The sequence below is a fragment of the Gopherus flavomarginatus genome, chromosome 10 (assembly GCF_025201925.1).
Source record: "Gopherus flavomarginatus isolate rGopFla2 chromosome 10, rGopFla2.mat.asm, whole genome shotgun sequence".
Lineage (NCBI taxonomy): Eukaryota > Metazoa > Chordata > Testudines > Testudinidae > Gopherus > Gopherus flavomarginatus.
In genome coordinates this window covers 70,294,289-70,315,271 of record NC_066626.1, presented here as the reverse complement: position 1 = coordinate 70,315,271, position 20,983 = coordinate 70,294,289, and the positions used below count along the sequence as shown (strand labels likewise).

Sequence of the window (20,983 nt, the reverse complement as noted above, 5' to 3'; positions counted from 1 at the left end):
GCTGGGGAATCCTGAACCCCAATCATTACTCTCCTGCAAAAACATAAGAGAAGGAAAAGCAAGAAAAAAAACAGGTGTTCTAAAGAAAATCTCCCAGAGCGAATATAGGGGTTAACAGATGGGTGGTTTTGAATGTATTACCTAAGATTGGCAAAGTCAATAGAAATAAAGGAAATCAGAGGCACAGCTAGTTGAACTTTGACAAAGGAAATGACTAACACAGCTGCTAAGGAATTGCAAAAGAAATCCTATCATCCAAGAATCTAGGATTGCCAATACAAATACAGTATACCAGCCAATTGCATTTGGTGCACTTTAACCTGTTGATATTTTTCTTTCTACCTGGGCAGTTGTCTGGAGGGTGTGAACTAACTGTGGTGCTGCAAGACTTCACAGCCGGCCACAGCAGCGAGCTGAGCATCCAGGTGGGACAGACAGTGGAGTTACTGGAAAGGCCCAGCGAAAGGCCTGGCTGGTGTTTGGTACGGACAACTGAGCGGAGCCCCCCTCAGGAAGGCCTAGTCCCCAGCAGCACTCTCTGCATCTCCCATTCCCGGAGCAGTGTGGAAATGGATTGCTTCTTCCCTTCAGGAAAAGGTAGGCAGAAATTTAGCAGGGTTCCCCCAAGAGTGACATTAGCAAAGACTATTTCAGGTTTCCCCTTTTGAAATACACAGCTGTGTGATTTCTAGCATCACCCCTTTCCCAAGGAACAGATGTAAATAAGTTACATTTTAGTCATTAATACATTCTGCTAACACCTTCTTGTAAATCAATAAAGTTCTAGGAAATCTCCATAAGAGTCTCTTTCTCTATTACCAGCATCGTTATTATCCTGAGACACTGGAGTCACAGATCATAGTATAATCAGAGACTTTAATATAAATCTAGGAGAAAATGTCTTTTGAATGTCATATGGGACCACCTTCAACTCCTAATGGTCTAAGAGAAGTGAAAGTTCAACTGTGTGTATTTTCAGAATGCCCATATTATATATCTCATGCTTTATGGATGCTGCAGTGTACATTAATGCCAGTTCTTTTTGTTATCTTCTGACGTGCTTGCCCCTTTGTCGATCCCTGCACACAAACTTTCTTTTCACTGGTACAAGAGTCCGTAATTGCAGGTAAGCCCTGGTGATGTCAAGTTTTCCTTTAGGAATATCCAATTGTCTCCATTTTAACTTACTCATCAGCTGAGTAGATTTACAACTTGACAGTGACAAAGACATAATGTTGAGTAAAATACAGTTTCTTGAGTAGATATACAGGAATTGCCATGTTAGAATAGACTTTTGAAGCTCAAATAGTCTTGCCTCTGTCAAGTGACATATACTTGTATCTTAAGAGTAGGATGATCAGATATCCCGATTTTATAGGGACAGTCCTGATTTGGGGGGCTTTTTTTTATATAGACACCTATTACCCCTCACCCCCATCCTGATTTTTTACACTTGCTATCTGGTCACCCTACTTAAGAGGAAGGTGAAATGACCTGTGTACTGTGGTATATCATGGTGACAAAGATTCCTCCACAACCACTTATGCATGGAAACAAGAGGACTGATGCTGTCCTTCCAAATTTTACACATAGCTGATGTTACTACAAAATGAAAACCTTTTTCATACAAATGCATACAATTAAAAAGTAAAATATTATTATTAATTTAGTCAAAAGTATGATTAATTTAGCAAGCCTGATTGAAAAAAAAATTCTAACCTAGGCAAAGGATATATACTGTTCTAAAAAAAATTGATTGGGGGATAGATGGAGCAGTGCTGTCTGTATACTGCTTACTAAAGCCATCCTGCAGTCACCTGCTGGGATAGCTCCAAGCTGTCGATGGTCAATACATGAAGCTCCTTTAAAAAGAACTAGTGTGCTACTCTGACTAGCTGCACACAACAACATACATGCTGGAAGCTTGATCACACCCGCAAACTAGCAGACCACAACCTGTTGGGTCTATAGTGCATGGCACCCTCATTGTCCTGGTCCCCTTTCAGTGTATTATTAAGTGCTAGGTGAGAATTCTGCCAAGCAAGTGCTCTAAGGAGGGGAGGGAGAAGAGGCTCCTTGTATAGTATTCCTGACCCCCCCACCAACCTGGACTGGCCTTTCTGTTTGCGAATTTCCCCATTACAGCATAGGAGGCAGAATTAAATGCTTTCTCATTAAACAAAATAAGCTTGGAGATTTTTATAAAAGGCATTAAAATGTGCTATATTCTGTCCTTGTTCCTTTCAAGAAACCTCCATCACCACAGACATGGGCTTTGCACAAAGATGAAAGAAAATAGAAAAATGGGTAGGGCAAACTCCTGTGTATGTGTAGAACTAAAGATTTTGAGTCATAGTTTTAATTAGAGATGGGCCTGAACTAAAACACCAGATCAGATAACCACAGAACTAAGCGGGAAGGGAATTCACACTCAGATTTGATATTCCCCAGTGGCCTCTATCAATAATGGTCCTTCTCCACGCTCTATATTGCATTGGGAGAGGAAAAAAACATCCAGCTGCCACTGATGCTGGTTGTAGGTGATCCTAGAGCCCAAGAATCCCCAAACCTGATCTGCTCAGTTCTACTGCTGCTTTTTCTGTCTATCACATCACTGGAGCCATGATGCACTGTGACAACTTTTGGTTATGCTGCAGCAGGGGCTTGTCCTCTGTTCATTCACTAGAGGGTGCTGCTGAATTGTATTGTTAGAAATGTTCTGCTGTTAGTCTAGTCTGCATCTGAGAACTTTAATAATGGTAAAGTGAGGAGGAGAAGCATATAATTAAATATCGGTCAAGCCTCTGTACTAATAGCTGCTCCCTGAAGTGATTTACATGAGGCAAGAATGTTGTTTTGGGTAGGAATATTGTGACAAGGTACTCATGCTCTGGTATTTCACAGAGGTGAGCTGAAACTGGAAACTCCAGTCATAACCCATTCAGATTCCTGGCGCACTAAACTTTAAAATTCCAGATCAGAACCTGCACCTATAATTCCTGTTCTAAGTTATATTTGAGACCAGAAAAACCACCGTTTTCCATTACTGGTAGAGATACCACCAAAATTGCATGAAATAAGTTGATCTCATGAGATTTCTGCAATTTTGGGTCAAAATCTCAAGAGACAACTTTGCAGGATTTCAGTGCTGTTGAATCTGAACTCAACAGTAGCTGTAGTTTTCTCTCTCCAAGCGAGTCAGAGAAGGGTATCGGTTTTTCATTTAAAAAATCTGCCCCCTTTTTCATTAAAAATGTCTAAATTTGAATGTTTTGAGCAGCTTAGGTTTTTGCATGGTGCCTGTCACTGCAGCCACTGTTTTCAGACCAAAACCCAATCCCTTGCTTAAACTTAATTGTAAACTAAGAGCAGCTTATTAGCCTAGCTCTAATTTCTCAGCATTGCTTCATCAGCTCAGGGGTTCTCCAGCATTTTTATTTCATGGGCCAATTCACAATTTTATATGGAAAAATATAACAAGCAGACTTCACCCATCTGTTTCAAAGTCTGCACAACTATACAAAAGCAGCAATGTGGTAGCCGCTGAAGTCTTGCAGTTAACATTATTTATAATTGTCTTTATAAGCAATATAATTTCAAGGATGGAAAGTCTCTTCACTTAAAACCTAATGTCTCTATCAGTAAATTGACCATCTGAGACATAATTTAGCAGATTTCTTTCAAAATATTAAAAAATAAGTGCATCTGCTTAGTGAGAAATGGCAAATAATTGTATAATGATCTTTATATCTAATACGGTTTATATAAATCACCTTACACTGTTTATATAAATATGTGGGGGTCTTAATATGTAGTTTATATTGGCCATAAAGCCTAAAAGCTTGTATGATTTAATGGGTTTGCTCCAACATTTCATCTAGCATCAGTGCAAGTGTCACCTAAAAAATATCAATCAATGTTCGTAATAACTCTCCTGTTTAACAGCCAGTGAAGATATAAAGGCAAAACTGACAAAGTGCAGATGTATTCAGACACTTTCTGCTGCTGTAGATTGACTGGTTCCAAACGTGTTATGAAGGTTCTTTATTGTTTCTTTAAAAGTAACGTAAAAAGATTTGAAAAATTATGAAGATCCCCAATTAGAATAGAATAAAAACTAGTAAGAATCCCGGCAGGTTTTGCCGATTTCTATTGTTGATGGACAATAGAACAAGAACTTTAAAATGCTTGTCTCAGAGCCTTCCCTTGCATTTGCTGCTGTTCACTGCTGTGCCTTTGAGAATATACTGTGGTTTTTTTCATGACTAGATTACAGCTCAGAGTAACATCGCAGGCCTGAATGTTCCGTATTTCTAACAGTCCAGCAGCATTTGAAATTACACACTTGTAAATAGGCACATGGTTTTCTAAACTTTGCCATCCCCAAGTAATTTATGGCTGGCTGAGTAAAAGAACTGTCCTGCAGCTTCTGGTACTGTACTTAGGAATTCATGATTTTTTTTTTCCAACTAGCATTCCAAGGGAGAGACGAAGAGTTGTGATCTACTAAGATTGAAATTCTGTCTGAACTGTCCCACATGGCACATGACAGAAAACAGTGACTTTTATTCCTGTCTGTTTTGCTATAGAATTGTGCTCTAAGGTATTAGACACTAATTCTCAAATTAAGGGAAGTGAAATCTATATGAATGGAAAGAAACCTAATAGCCCAGCAAATGTACATTAAATAAATTGAGGCAAGTTTATCCTTGGTGTCACTTAGTTAATTTCATCTGAGGCTGTGAATGGACTAACCTACTCAAGCTAGCTTGAATCCAGCTAGTGCAAATAATAATAGCAGTGAAGACAGCACAGCATGGGCTTCAGGACGAGTAGAACACACCCAATGGAACAGACCCTAGGTGTGTACTCTTCTCGCTAGTTTGTGCTGAAGCTCATGCTGCTGTTACCTGTGCTAGCTGGATTCCTAATCCATGCACAGCTTTTGCTGTGTGGTGAGTCCGAGGATGAATTTGGCCCACATGGCCCTTAGAAGAAATACAATTAACAAGTTATCTTGAACTTAGAATTTATCACATTGCCCTATCATTTCAATGTAACATCAAAATGATAGTTTAACTTAAAATTCTAGGGTAACAAATTGAGGTTCTCACAGTATATTTTAAACACCCACATTGCACAGAAAGGAACTTATTAAAAATGACTCTAAAATATTCTGCAGCAGTTGTTTTGTACCAGTAATGGAAAGTACTGGAGCAGTTGTTTATGAGGGCATATATACACACACATACACACATATAAAACTTCAGTAAAAGGTAGTGGGACTTGCGTTTGCATATCCAAATGGTACAATTGGACCAATTGTATATTCAAGTTATATTTAACAGCATAGCTATTAACAAAAAACATTCCATGTATCTAACATGGCTAAATTAATTTGACTGTGAGATTCTTTTGCATTTCCTGACTCTGGGCCTGATTCTCATTTTAAAAGGTAACAGGGCAAGGGGCTACCAGCCTGTCTGTTATGGGTCTTGGCCCCTTTAAGGTCATGGACTCTGGGAGTTATAGTCCCTGGTGGAGTATGTGACCCAAATGAACACATGACTGATAGAGGAGTAGAGAAGTCATATGGCTGCCTGGTGGGCTATAAAAGGAGGCTGCCTTTGCTTAGTAAAAAGATATGAGGCCGGAGGAAGGAAATAGATAAGATTTGTTGAGTATGGGAGGGCGAGAAGGATGATCTCAATGAACAAAGGGGTAAACAGGAAACTCCCTCTTCTCCCTTTGCCCGCCCCCCCCCCCCCCGGATATACACCTTTCTTCTTTCTGTAATCACTATGTTGGGGAGATGAAAGTTCTTTTAGCACGTGTTTTGGAACAAATCGATAAATTAAACCATAATAAGTCACCAGGACCACATGGTATTCACCCAAGAGTTTTGAAGGAACTCAAATATGAAATTGCAGAACCTCTAACTGTGGTATAAAACCTATTGCTTAAATCAACCTTTGTACCAGATGACTGGAGGATAGCTAATATAACACCAATTTTTTTTAAAGGCTCCAGAGGTGGTAAGCCTAACTTCAGTACCAGGCTAATTGGTTGAAACTATTAAAGAACAGAATTATCAGACACATAAATGAACACAACATGTTGGGAAAGAGTCAACATGCATTTTGTAAGGGGAAATCATGCCTCACCAATCCATTAGAATTCTTTGAGGTTCTCAACAAGCATGTGGACAAGGGTGATCCAGTGGATATAGCATACTTCCAGAAAGCCTTTGACACCAAAGGCTCTTAAGCAGTCATGGGATAAGAGGGACAATCCATCCATAGATTAGTAAAAGATAGGAAACAAAGGGTAGCAAATAAATGGTAAGTTTTCACAATGGAAAGAGGTAAATAGTGGGGTCTCCCAAAGATCGGTACTGGGAACAATACTGTTCAACATATTCATAAATGATCAGGAAAAGGGGGTAAACAGTGAGGTGGTAAAGTTTTCAGCCTACACAAAACTATTCAAGATAGTTAAGTCCAAAGCAGATTGCGAAGAGTTACAAAGGGATCTCACAAAACTGGGTGACTGGGCAACAAAATGGCAGATTAAATTCACTGTTGAAAAATGCAAAGCAATGCACATTGGAAAACATAATCCCAATTACATATATAAAATGATGGGGTCTAAATTAGCTGTTACCACTCAAAAAAGAGATCTTGGATCATCGTGGATAGTTCTCAGAAAACATCTGCTCAATGTGCAGCAACAATCAAAATAGCTAACACAATGTTAGGAACCATTAGGAAAGGGATAGATAATATTAGAAAATATGGTGCCATTATATAAATCAATGATACTCCAACACCTTGAATCCTGCATGTGTGTTGAATTGGAAAAAGTACAGAGAAGGGCACCAAAAATTATTAGGGATATGGAACAGCTTCCATCTAGGGAGAGATTAAAAAGACAGGAACTGTTCATCTTAGAAAAGAGATGACTAAGGGCGGATGATATGATAGAGGCCTATAACATCACAAATGGTGTAGAGAAAGTGATAAGGAAGTGTTATTTACCCCTTCACATGGCACAAGAACCAGGGGTCTCCCAATGAAATTAATAGTCAGCAGGTTTAAAACAAACATAAGCAAGTACTTCTTCACACAATGCACAGTCAAACTGTGCAACTGTTTGCCAGGGGATGTTGTGAAGGCTGAAAGTATAATTGGGTTAAAAAAAATTAGATAAGTTTATGGAGGGTAGCTCCATAAATGCCTATTTGCCAAGCTGGTCAGGGATGCAACCTCATGCCCTGGTGTCCCTAAACCTCTGACTGCCAGATGCTGGCACTGGATGGCAGGATGGACCACTCAATAATTATCCTGTTCTGTTCAGTTCCTCTGTAGCATCTGGCACCAGCCACTGTCAGAAGACAGGATACTGGGCTAGATGAACCATTGGTCTTACCAGGTATGGATATTCACATGTTCCTATATATGGCTGCAAAAGCTGTTGTGGAAGAGAACAGTTTCTGGTTGGCTGCCTTAGCTTTTATGCCCTCCAGCCCTCCCAAAAAGGATTCCAATAAATATTATTGTAATAATAGGCATTATAACTTCTTCCCACATCTCTGTTAAATTTTTGCATCTTGGATTTTATGACTGTTTCAGGACTAGACATCTTTATTCTGCTCCTGTTCAGCTCTGGCTATGCTGAGTATTAAATTACAATCCGCATTGGTTTGTGTGGTTTCTCTGCTTTGGCTTAAATAATCCCTTTTACAAAATCTATTTAATGGTAATGATTCCTGATTTCCCAGGGGAGCTGTGAGACGATGATTCAGAAAATTTTGGTATATTACACGAAACCTTCAGTTGGTCTTGTAAAGACTGAGAAATTGTTTGGGTTTCTAAGAGTTTTAATTAAGAGCAGTCAGTTAAAGAGTTTAGGCTGTGTGACCACAAGGAAACTTTATTAGTTAACACAATCAATATAACTGGCACATAAATAGCCCGTGGAGTTTCTCTGGAACAAACAATACTCGGGCTCCCGTTGTCAGCATAAATAGAAAGTGTCTAAATAAAAAACATTCCTTTACCTGTATTCCAAATCACACTTCAGCAGGTAGGTTCAAACTCTTTCATTGATTATCTTTTAGTAGAGAGATGGTCTTGTGGCTACTTCCCCTTGCCGTTTGCAATCGCATATTATCCCTGTAAAAAGTACAGCAGTAACTTATGTACAAAAAGTTATGCTAGGAAAGGATGGCATTTTCACCTGTCTTCTAACATGACAGAGCAGCTGGAAACAAGATGGATAACCAGCACTGTATGACCTTCCTACCACCTCTTCATGGACCACCACCAAGTGCTACATACACAACCATTTGTCTGAAGACCACACTTTGAGAACAACTGATTTTTGCTATTAAAACTGGAAGATTTAAAAAGCTTATTTAGAGAGGAGGCCTGGACCAAAACACACTTAAGCCTTAGGAAAGTTCAAATCTGAACTTGGCAGCATAAGACCATCTTTCATTTAATTTGCTTTTTATTGTTTACTGAATTTTTGCCTTCTGTACTCAGCCCAATCATGCATCCCTACTCCTATGAGTCGTGCAAGTGAAGTTAATGGGAATGTAAAGAAATGAGAAATCAAAATTGAAAGTACTCTGAAGCTAATCCAGCTTCATCTTTCTAAACTAGTATTTCCCTCAAGTCTGGGGTGGTCCCTGAGGTGGGGGCACAAAGGTCCAGCTCAGGAGCATGGACAGGCCTTTCAGTTCTTCTCAGTGGAAATTAGGAGTCTAAATAGCTTTGAGGATCTGGGCCTCACTGATTACAGTGGGGCCAGGATTTCACCCTAAGTCTTTTGCTGTTATACTTGTGAAAACCTTTGAAACATGGCCCCAGTGTAAGCAATGTCTGCCTGACTTTATTGATACCTTGAAACAATGGGTCTGAGGTGTTAACCTTATATAGTAATTTGGGAAGTAACAGTGTCAGTAAAGTCCATTGTACTTGCTACATCAGCTGGAATAGTATATATCCAAAGCACTCCACCTCAATCATTATTTTTCCTGAGAATGACTTTTCTGATGAATGCTGTGATAAAACAGGAAAGGCTATTTTGGGGGAGCAATTCTGCTATTGTTTAGCTGATTTTTATTATTTAAAACAAAGAGGACTTTGTTTAAAGATAAAAGGCCTATGAATTTCCTTGTTTACTTTGTCTTTGCTTCCCCTTTATTGGGAGGTGAAACTTCGCCCATCTAATCCCATTACTTTAACCTAAAATTCAGCAATAACATAGGTCATGCTCTGGTTTCGTTATAACAGACAAAGGCCTGGTTTTGAATATGTGATGGACGAGTGAGATTATCAAGAACAATAGAGGAATTCTATATCTTGTCCTAATACAGAACGTTGGTCAAATTAGGCAGTCACATAAATCACACATCAGTGTCAAGGAAAATTAGAATGTGATGGTATCACTTGCACTGATTTGACATTCATTGGGGCATATTCTCCTCACCTCAGTGTAAATAAGAAGTAACTCCACTGTAGTTGATGGTGTTGCACTACTGTAACTGAGAAGCAGGGCCGGCTCCAGGCCTCAGTGCGCCAAGCACGTGCTTGAGGCGGCATGCCGCAGGGGGCGCTCTGCCGGTTGCCGGGAGGGCAGCAGGTGGCTCCGGTGGACCTCCCGCAGGCGTCCCTGCAGAAGGTCCTTTGGTCCCTGCGGGAGGTCTACCGGAGCCGCAGGACTGGCGAGTGGCAGAGCGCCCCCCGCGGCGTGCTGCCGTGCTTGGGGTGGCGAAATGGCTAGAGTCGGCCCTGCTGAGAAGAGACTAAGGTCCCATAGATGTAACTTACGCATCAAGGGACCAGAAGGGAACAGGTGACAGGAAAAGCAATTAATTGCAGGATGTAAGATAAAATAGACCCTCTCATTGTTGCTTTTCTAGCTACATCTCCTTCCATCTTTTCAGCATGTAAATTACACTCACTTTGCATAATTATTGAATGCCATGCTATTTGTTTGGTCATGATGTGTATTAGCCTCTGATGAAGAATTAGTGCCCCACTGTGCCAGGCATTGTACACAAACAATGTACACGTACACACAATGAAAAGGTAGTCTCTGTCCCAAAGAGTGCACAGTCTAAGTATAAAGCAAGAGACTACAGATGGATGCAATAAATATGGTGAGCACAACATAAATTTGGATGAAACTGTAACTGAATTAAATTCTATAGTCAGTGTTACACAGGAGGTCAGATTAGATGATTTGATGGTCCCTTCTGGCCTTAACTTCTACAAAAATGTTACTATTTGACCACTAGCACTCACTTTCTAATGTGTAAACTACTACACCATTTAGGTCACGGCTAATTTGGCCTGAAGTCTCTAATGCAGTCACATTTCCTGACAATTTGGCTGTGTGAATTTCTTGGTTGAAATACTGTCTCTATTTTCTCCAATTGGGACTGAACGTGGAATATAATCACTGCCTGTGGAGATCAGCAAATCATTTGTCAGTGTGTTTTCAGGATGGATGCTCAAACAAAGCTTTGGTAGAACATGGAGCATAAATTGCAGATACTTCAAAGTGGCAAAATCAGAAGAGTAAGACACCAGAGAAGTGTCAGAGAGAAAAGGATGTCATTGCATAGGATGATCCTAAACTTGCTTCCAGTGATCTCCCTGAGAACAGGGAATTAATGCTTCAGAAGTGTTAAAAACTAAAGTCTCTGAGGAAGGAAATAATCAAGAGTTTATCGCCAATATGCAGACTCCTGTCAACACTACTCTTAGTGGTGCTGCTGAAATGCCTATCTCTACAGAAAAATCTTCCCTCTCAGGATAAGTGGTTATTTGTTTCCTTCTGATATGCTTGTGGTTTTGCTGGTGAGGCATTTTTTGGAACTGAGTTTCTTCTCTAGTTGCAGCTATTCTATTTTATGGTGAGATGATCCTTTGCAACTGGACTAGCCAGGCTGCAGAATAGACATCTCTACCAGTGATTGTGAGGGAAGAGCAATAAGGATCTTCCAAGGCTCCCTCTTCTGACCTTCCCAAACCTGCTCACCCAGACATTCATCTCATTTAACTGGTTTCTGCTGCAGTGTCTACAAAAGGTGAAGTGGGATATGTGGTTTAGCAAGGAGATCCGAGGCAGAGAAGAAAATAAGCAATGTAACGATCAGATACTCATGTGCTTTCCCATGTGACCTTACTATAAGTTCCCTTCTCTTGCTTCTCAACATTTGTCTTATTATGAGCTTACTTGTGTCCCATTGCAGTTTGATTGTAAAACCTTTGATGGAAGGACATTTTGGAGCCCTCCAGAGGAAAAACATAATGGAGATTGACAGCTGTCATTCACAGTTGTAATTGCAGTCTCAAAGTTGTTGTAGACTCCAGACCAGCGCGCTCCCTCTGTGTTGGGGAAACTGACTGGTGACTCTATGAAGTTATAGGTCTACCATGCATTTCTTTCCTGGCTTCATTCGTCCCCTTTCTGAGAGGGCCAGATTAAGGCAAATTATGATCCTAGCCACTGCATGAAATGAGGCCATCCATTTGCTCCCCCCATATTGAGTGACAGCAGGGGTGCTCTTTATTCCCTCCCCAACACACAGTAGCACAGTGCCTCCTTCTCCCTCCATAGAGTGGTAACAGAAGCCCTTCCCCTTGGAAACAACAAGGATGGCAGTAGGGGTCCCCTTTACCATTCATAGATGAAGCAGTAGCTGAAAGGGGCCTCAGGACTTGCCCCAGCAGCTGGGATGTGTTTAGTTGAGTGGCTGGATTGGGCCCACTGCCGCTGCCTCTTCTTGCTACACACGCTGTCCTGTGATGAGAGGCCATTCCCAGAGCAAGGAGTCTTGGAGTTAACACTTCATTGAGATATGTGAGGTAGTTCCCCACTCTCGGAGCTATTATTTCAGGCTGTTTGCACACTCGGGCATATACTGCTATACTGGTTACACAGATCATGTTTTCAAGCTTTTCTTCACAACCACAAGTTAGAAATAAAGTCTTTATTTTTAAATGAAAACTGAGGTTCTGACTGGTTGACTGCCAGGGCCCTACACACAAGCATTGTGGCAATGAATGCTCCATTAGGTAAACAATTCTATTTATAAAACTTTAAGCAAGACTGCCTTCTGGGGACAGTTTTAACTGTGGAGTATCTCCTAGCACACGAGAAAAAAAGAAATATAACTTGCCATGGATGGGTGGATCTGAAGGGGTTCCACAAGAAGTACTGATTATGATTCTCAAGTCATAAGACAAGGTTTTTATTAGCACTAGCCTGAAGTCAACAATTCTAACCCTTCTCCCTCCCCCACAAATAAAAACTTGCAGCCCAGAGGAAGAGTGTAAAAATAACTTGTCTTGTTTTGAATAGAATGTATGCACTACTTTCTCTGTATCTACTCCTGCTTCTTGAAATGTATGAGGTAGGTGAGAGAGTTGTGTAGTAGCACTTTGCCTAGCCAGCTTGCAGGAAGGCCACCAATGTTCATTACCATAAGAGAGGGATTGGTGCCTGTGAGTGACTTGGGTCTTGCTTTTCATCTGCAGCTCTGGCTGAACTAAATTTAGCAAAGTAACACTCTGATGCCTGACTGTAATCCACCTGAGATTATGATAGGAAGAGTAGGATCTGGCCCATTGGCCTAGAGTTTCTGCTGTGTAACCAAGTTCAGTGGGCCACCATTCATTATTATACTCCTGGCCTGCTGAACATGGATTTAGTCACCAGTCTTTTTTGCCCTGACATCCATGAGATTTAAGAGTGAAGGGGCAATAAAACAGAACAGATTCTGGGGTTATGCCTGTTTTCATTACTATTCTAATGATGATGCCTGGATTATGGGGGCACATCCTGGTAAAAATGGTACTCAAGTGTATTGCCTTTTCAGCTCTAACCAGAAAGCAAGGGGAACAAACCCGGGACCAGTATTCACATCCTTAACTGGCTTCTGGGCAGCCCCTCCTTTATTAATTTTAAACAAATAGTTTATGAACCAGTTTGAAAGTGAGCTAGCTGTGATAAAAATCTAATTTCACGGAACAGTCAGAGCCAAAGACCAGCACACCGAAGTGCCTCGCACACAAGTATCAAATATCTGATTGCAATTTATTGGGTAGGTTTTTGTAAATTGGCTACAGCAGATGTGTTACAGATTTGATATGCTAACATAATGAGCCTGATTCTCTTCTCATTTATACCAGTCTATCAACTTCAGTGGAGTTATCATCATTTTGAAAGATGGAATCAGGAATAAGAGTCAAACCAAATGTCAGTTTCATTAGGGGCAGATTAGTCCCAGACTCCAAAAATCCATTCAGTTATATTTGTTTCTTTAACAACATATTGTATATTTATATTACTGCCACTGAAAAGGTGCCAGTTAAAAGGCAATTCCCTTCCACATTCATAGAATCATAGAATATCAGGGTTGGAAGGGACCTCAGGACATCATCTAGTCCAACCCCCTGCTCAAAGCAGGACCAATTCTCAACTAAATCAAATTAAGACAGGTTAAAGCATTCTTGGGTGTGGTTTGCTGTAGAGAATATTCAAAGGTAATTTGCATATATTTCCACAGGGGTGTTCACCGGGGGGAGGAAAACAGGGGCACAGGCTTCCTCAGTAGTCGGCGGGGGCACATAGTGAGCACCTCCAAAAGTCATCAAATTGAAATACATGCACACCCCTGTATTTCCTATCAGTCTTTTGTGGTATACTTTGGAAGTTAGTGATTCTACAGAACCATTTCCCAGTGAAATAACAATCTGTTTTCCTAGTATTCTGTAGTATGTACAATACTTCTTAAATATCATAATGTTGAAAGAAACCAAGAAACAATTGCATAAGTATCACAGTGTGTGATGCAGTAGGGACTGTCTGTGTGGGGAGTGGGAGAGCAGGGGAGGACTTTAGGGGATGGACGATGCCAGGGCCTGTAACCTGAGCTAGGTAAGGGAGGGGAAAGGTCAAACACCTTTGCCCGGGAAGGGGAACAAAGGAAGGGAGTGGCAGGAGGGAAGCAGTTTGAGTTTGGGCTTGGGGCTGTGTGGGCGGAATTCAGGGTATCCTAGCTAGGATCCAAGCACCCTGAAAGTCCAGAAGGACTCGGTGGAGGGGTCCTGACTGTGCCTGCAAGCTCTGCTGTAACCTGTGTTCCTGTTGTCCAATAAACCTTCTGTTTTACTGGCTGGCTAAGAGTCACTGTGGGTCCCAGGAAGAGGGGTGCAGGGCCGGACTCCCCCACACTCCGTGACAACTGGTGGCAGCGGCGGGAGATACTGCACCCCGTGGACGGCGCTTCCTGCAGTAAGTGACTGGGGAGCAGTAAAACGAAGGGGTGATTAACCCCTGGGAGTGTGTGCCCAGTGAGAAGGACTTTGCAGTAACAGGGTCCCGCGGGGGATTGCAGCGAGCGGTCCCAGGGGCGGAGGAGTCTGCAGCTCGACCCTGGCAGAGAGGTGGTGACCTCACGAAGGGCTGGTGCACTAGGGGTCCCCCTGGAAACCGTGGGGAGCGGCGAGCACCCCGGCCTGTGAGTGGCCAGCAGGAAGATGTATGCCAAGCGGCGCAAGTGTGACCTGGTGGAGCTGTGTAAGCAGAGGGGGCTGCACCCAGGGAGGCTCAGCAAGGACCAGCTGATTGCCCAGCTGGAGCAGGGAGACCGCATGAATGAACGGAGCCCTGTCTCTGAGGGAAGCAGCCGGGCAGATGCAGCGCAGGCACCAGTGACTGTCCCTGCTGGGAGTGGTCAGCCGGCAGACGAGGGCTTCCCGAGACCCCCCCTTCCTAGGCGTAGAGGAAGGGCCGGGAGGAGCCCAGTGTATACCGAGGGCACCGTGACACCCCTGGCCAGCAGGGGAGCCTCACGGCGAAGCTCACCCGCCAGCAGGGGATCCTCCCGGCAACGCTCGGCATCCGTGGAGCGGATGCGGCTGGAATATGAAAGGGAGCTGAGACGGGAGGAGCTCGAGTTAAAGAGGCGAGAGCTGGAGGAGAAGGCGAAACAGCGTGAACATGAGGAGAACCAGCGCCAGCGTGAGTGGGAGGAGAAGGAGAAACAGCGTAAACATGAGCTGGACCTGGCCCGGCTGAGGAGAAGTGAGGCCCCGGCTGCGGTGAGTGAGGGGGGACCCAAGCCTACAAAGAGCTTTGATAAGCACTTGCTGCCCCGGCGTAAGGAGGGGGAGGACATAGATACCTTCCTGACGGCCTTTGAGAATGCCTGCGAGCTGCACAGGGTTGACCCTGCAGACAGGATCGCAGTTCTCACCCCCTTACTGGACTCCACAGCCGTGGAGGTGTACAGCCGACTGAAAGGGGCGGAGGCAGGGGACTACGAACTGTTCAAACAGGCCCTGCTCCGCGAGTTTGGGCTGACTCCTGAGATGTACCGGAAAAAGTTCCGGAGCCAGCGTAAAACCCGTGAGGTTACATACCTACAACTGGTCAACCGGGCGCAGGGGTATGCTCGCAAGTGGACAGCTGGGGCCCAAACTAAAGAGGACCTGCTTGACCTATTCATACTGGAGCACCTGTACGAGCAGTGCCCGTCCGACCTGAGGCTGTGGTTGATGGACCAGAAGCCGGAGAACCCACAGCACGCAGGCCAGCTGGCCGACCAATTTGTGGACAGTCGGGCAGGGGATGGCAGGGAGGAGTCTCGAAGGAGTAGGCCTGCCTCAACGCAGAGAGAGAGTCATCATGGGACCTCCCAAAGGGGGCCTATGGTGAACCCCCCCAAAAGGGAAACATCCAGCGGCAGGTCCCTCCGACCCACTCAAGGGGACCCACAAGATATGGGCTGCTATCGCTGTGGCCAACGAGGTCACATACGGGCCCAGTGCCCCAAGCTCAGGGACAGACCAAGCAGACCCAACCCGCAGAGGGTGGACTGGGTAAAAACCCAATCAGAGGAGGGGCTACATTCCCAGGAAAGGGGGGTTGGCAACATACCACCTGTGGATGCTCCCGGTTCCGGGTTTTTGGTTTACCGGGTGGGCGCGGGGCTGCCCCTCCGGAAAGAGTGCATTGTTTCCCTGGAAGTGGATGGGAGGAAGGTCACTGGGTACTGGGACACGGGCGCAGAGGTGACGCTGGCCCGGCCCGAGGTGGTGGCCTCAGATCGGATGGTGCCCGACACCTACCTGACCCTGATGGGCGTGGGCGGGACCCCATTCAAGGTACCCGTGGCAAGGGTACACCTGAAATGGGGGGCCAAGGAGGGCACCAAGGATGTGGGGGTACACCAATATTTGCCCACTGACGTGTTAATGGGAGGGGACCTTGAGGACTGGCCTAGTAACACCCAGAGTGCCCTGGTCGTGACTCGTAGTCAGAGTCGGCAAATGGCACTGCTCCCCGACAACGGGGAAGGTACTCGACCTGAGGTGCAGGACCCTAACTCAGGGAGCGGGGAATGCCCAGGGGCACGGTGCAGAGAGGCTGCGGCCTCAGACCCAGCCAGCAAGAGAGAGCCGGTCCCCATTCCTGTCCCAGCTGCTGAGTTCCAGGCCGAGTTGCAGAAAGATCCCTCCTTGCGGAAGCACAGGGACCGGGCTGACCTTAGTGCGGTACAGACCATGAGGAGAGGTTGCAAGGAGAGGTTCCTGTGGGAGAAGGGGTTCCTGTACCGAGAATGGGCTCCCCCAGGGGAAGTAGAGTCATGGGGGATCAGGAGGCAGCTGGTGGTTCCCCAGAAGTTCCGTCACAAGCTGTTGTACCTGGCCCATGACATCCCTCTCGCAGGGCACCAGGGAATCCGGCGCACCAGGCAGAGGCTGCTACAGAACTTTTACTGGCCTGGGGTCTTTACCCATGTCCGACAGTACTGCCAATCCTGTGACCCCTGCCAGAGAGTGGGGAAGGCCCGGGACAAGGGGAAAGCAGCTTTGAGGCCTTTACCCATCATAGAAGAACCTTTCCAGAAGGTGGCCATGGACATAGTGGGACCTCTCAGCAAGACGACCCGGTCAGGGAAGAAATACATCCTGGTGGTGGTGGATTTTGCCACTCGCTACCCCGAGGCGGTGGCCTTGTCCTCTATCGAAGCAGACACAGTGGCAGATGCGCTGCTGACAATTTTCAGCCGGGTGGGGTTCCCCAAGGAGGTCTTAACGGACCAGGGGTCCAACTTCATGTCGGCCCTGCTCCGGTCCTTATGGCAGAAATGTGGGGTCCAGCACAACTGGGCCTCAGCGTATCACCCCCAGTCCAACGGGCTGGTAGAAAGGTTCAACGGGACGCTGAAGATGATGCTAAAAACATTTATGAACCAGCATCCGCAAGATTGGGACAAGTACTTACCTCACCTGCTGTTTGCGTACAGGGAGGTACCCCAGGAATCTACCGGGTTTTCACCTTTCGAACTGTTGTATGGAAGGCGGGTGAGGGGGCCCCTAGACCTGATGAGGGACGAATGGGAGGGGAAGGCCGCTCCCGAGGGAGAGTCAGTGGTGGAGTATGTCCTGACCTTCCGGGAAAGACTGGCTGAGCTCATGGGCCTGGCCAGGGAGAATCTGGCCCGAGCCCAGAGGAGGCAGAAGGTCTGGTATGACCGCACAGCACGAGCCCGTACCTTCGCCACCGGGGATCAGGTGATGGTTCTCATCCCCGTGAGGAGAAACAAACTCCAGGCCGCCTGGGAAGGGCCCTTCAAGGTTATCAAGCAACTGAATGAGGTAAACTATGTGGTGGAGCTGTCAAACCGGGCACATCACCGTCGGGTGTACCATGTGAACATGATGAAACCATACTATGACAGGGGGAATGTGGTGTTGGCCGTGTGTGGACATTGGGAGGGGCAGGGAGATGACCCCTTAGTGGATCTATTCCCTGGGACAAAAGCTGGTTCCCCCCTGGAGGCGATTCCCCTCTCTGAGCAACTGACCCCGGGCCAGCACGCTGAGATCAGAGGGGTGCTGCATCTGTACCGACAGCTGTTTTCCAACCAGCCTGGACGCACTAATTTGACTGTCCACCGGGTGGAGACTGGGTCACATCCCCCTATAAGATGCTCCCCTTTTCGGGTCACTGGTAAAACTGCCCAGGATCTTGAAAGAGAGGTCAGGGACATGCTGGCTTTGGGGGTGATCCAGCCGTCTTCCAGCCCTTGGGCCTCGCCAGTGGTGCTAGTCCCCAAGAAGGATGGGTCAATCCGGTTCTGTGTGGACTATCGAAAGCTCAATGCCATCACCGTATCTGATGCCTACCCTATGCCCAGGCCTGACGAGCTCCTAGACAAGCTAGGAGGTGCTCGGTACCTCACCACTATGGATCTTACCAAAGGCTACTGGCAAGTGCCGCTGGACGCAGATGCCAGGCTGAAATCGGCCTTTATCACCCCTCTGGGGCTCTATGAGTTTCTGACCCTGCCCTTCGGCCTCAAGGGAGCGCCAGCCACCTTCCAGCGCCTGGTGGATCAGCTACTAAGGGGGATGGAGAGTTTTGCCGTGGCGTATATTGACGACATCTGCGTCTTCAGCCAGACCTGGGAGGACCACATGTCCCAGGTTAAACAAGTCCTAGACCGACTCCGAAAGGCTGGGTTAACAGTAAAGGCTGAGAAGTGCAAGGTGGGGATGGCTGAAGTATCTTACCTGGGCCATCGGGTGGGGAGCGGCTGCCTGAAGCCGGAACCAGCCAAGGTGGAGGTGATCAGAGACTGGCCTGCTCCCCAAACCAAAAAGCAGGTCCAGGCCTTTATTGGGATGGCGGGGTACTATCGAAGGTTCGTGCCCCACTTTAGTGCCATAGCCGGCCCCATCACTGAACTATGCAAAAAGGGGAAGCCAGACAAGGTGATCTGGACTGAGCAGTGCCAGGAGGCTTTCCGGGCGCTGAAGGAGGCTCTGGTTAGTGGCCCAGTTCTGGCAAACCCAAATTTTGACAAACCCTTTATGGTGTTCACTGATGCCTCAGACACGGGACTGGGGGCAGTGTTAATGCAGGAGGATGAAAAGGGGGAGAGACACCCCATCGTGTACCTGAGTAAGAAGCTGCTACCCCAGGAACAAAGCTACGCAGCCATCGAGAAGGAATGCCTGGCCATAGTGTGGGCCCTTAAGAAACTAGAGCCATATCTCTTTGGGCGACACTTCACCGTGTACACCGACCACTCTCCCCTGACCTGGCTGCACCAGATGAAAGGAGCCAACGCCAAGCTCCTGAGGTGGAGCCTGCTCCTGCAGGACTATAACATGGACGTGGTCCATGTGAAAGGAAGTGCCAACCTGACAGCGGATGCATTGTCCCGGAGAGGGGGCCCTGAACTTCCCCAGGTCACTGGGCAGAGTGACCCCGCTCAGTTCAGTCTCGAAGGGGGGAGAGATGTGATGCAGTAGGGACTGTCTGTGTGGGGAGTGGGAGAGCAGGGGAGGACTTTAGGGGATGGACGATGCCAGAGCCTGTAACCTGAGCTAGGTAAGGGAGGGGAAAGGTCAAACACCTTTGCCCGGGAAGGGGAACAAAGGAAGGGAGTGGCAGGAGGGAAGCAGTTTGAGTTTGGGCTTGGGGCTGTGTGGGCGGAATTCAGGGTATCCTAGCTAGGATCCAAGCACCCTGAAAGTCCAGAAGGACTCGGTGGAGGGGTCCTGACTGTGCCTGCAAGCTCTGCTGTAACCTGTGTTCCTGTTGTCCAATAAACCTTCTGTTTTACTGGCTGGCTAAGAGTCACTGTGGGTCCCAGGAAGAGGGGTGCAGGGCCGGACTCCCCCACACTCCGTGACACAGTGAAAGTTGGCTTGGTTTCCAATCTGCTTAAAAGTATGTTCATCACACAGAAGCAATAGCAGTGCACTGCCCGTTTCCCATAATAAAGACTGCACTGACTTTTGCCTTTGATAATGAGATTTGAAAGTCACATCTGTAGGTGCTTCTGGTTTTCATACAGGGAATCTAATACTCCATTTGTCTTTCCAATAACCTTAAGCTGCTAGATACCAAATCACATATTCTTATTAAGGCACTTTTCCAAATACAAGAGATTTAAGAATTAAACAGCAACACCCAGTGATTATAATTCCAAGACACTTTTCTGTTCTGTAGATTAGAGAACTGAAATCTTTTCAGCTCAAAATATTGATTTATTTACCCCAACAAGGCCTTGATCACTGAGTGAAGCCACTACGCTAGCAATGATTAATAAGTTACTTGATGACAAATGTTTAATATAATATGAACACAGAAGATGTGAAAAATACATGTTGTTAGGTTTACAAAGAAATCTGTTGACTGTGGGAAAAACCAGAAATGCCCTGGTCATAGTGTGCTATACCCTCTGACAGGAGGACAGTAAGTTTGGTTACGTAATAGTAACTGAAAGTTTAGGTGTGTGAAATTTAAGCTCCAATTAGAGCATGATCCAAATAGCAGAGGGTATGAGTGGGATAAATGAAACCATGGCCTAATAAAGCTCCCACTGACTTTAATACAAGCAGAATCGTAATGCTGAACACCTATGGAAATCCCATCTTACATGTAGCTACAATCTAGAAATGCTTGCAACTGTTTCCAAACTATGGAGATTACAATATGAAACAGGACAGAGAAGATGCATGCTGGCAGTACAAAACAGAGGGCTTTTTTCTGTTAGAGGCTATTCTGTGAACTATAAAAAATAATTTTGTTTTATTGTCTTCCACAGAAGACCTCCTGTCACTTCTTACCTTGCTGTTTATTTCCACCATATGTTTTAATAATAGCTTTACATTTTCTTTTACACCAGTCTTGAAGCGGATACAGCAGATCAGAAAGCTTTGCAATAATGGCAGCTTTACACTATTAAATATCTCCTGTTAAGAATGCCTCTGCATTTTCCAGAAAGAAGGAAAGTGGCCAAAGGGCCATATCCACACTTGTTAATATAGTGATTTGGCCCACAAAGTGAAGGGTTTTACATCATTGATCCTGTATATAGTATTTTAATTTCAGTCCAGCTTCTCTCTAGCAGAAGGCAGAGATCTCCCCCCTCTCTCTTTCA

General features: G+C 45.4%; 1 protein-coding gene across 8 annotated transcripts in view; it reads left to right on the top strand.

Moving 5' to 3' along the window:
• The window catches only part of KALRN (kalirin RhoGEF kinase), an 805,383-nt gene that overhangs the window by 656,843 nt on the left and 127,557 nt on the right, over positions 1–20,983 (top strand). For all 8 annotated transcript variants that reach the window (XM_050916883.1, XM_050916882.1, XM_050916885.1 and 5 more), the window contains exon 34: positions 351–597. In XM_050916883.1, the coding sequence (XP_050772840.1) occupies positions 351–597 (247 nt within the window). The remainder of the gene's footprint in view (positions 1–350; positions 598–20,983) is intronic.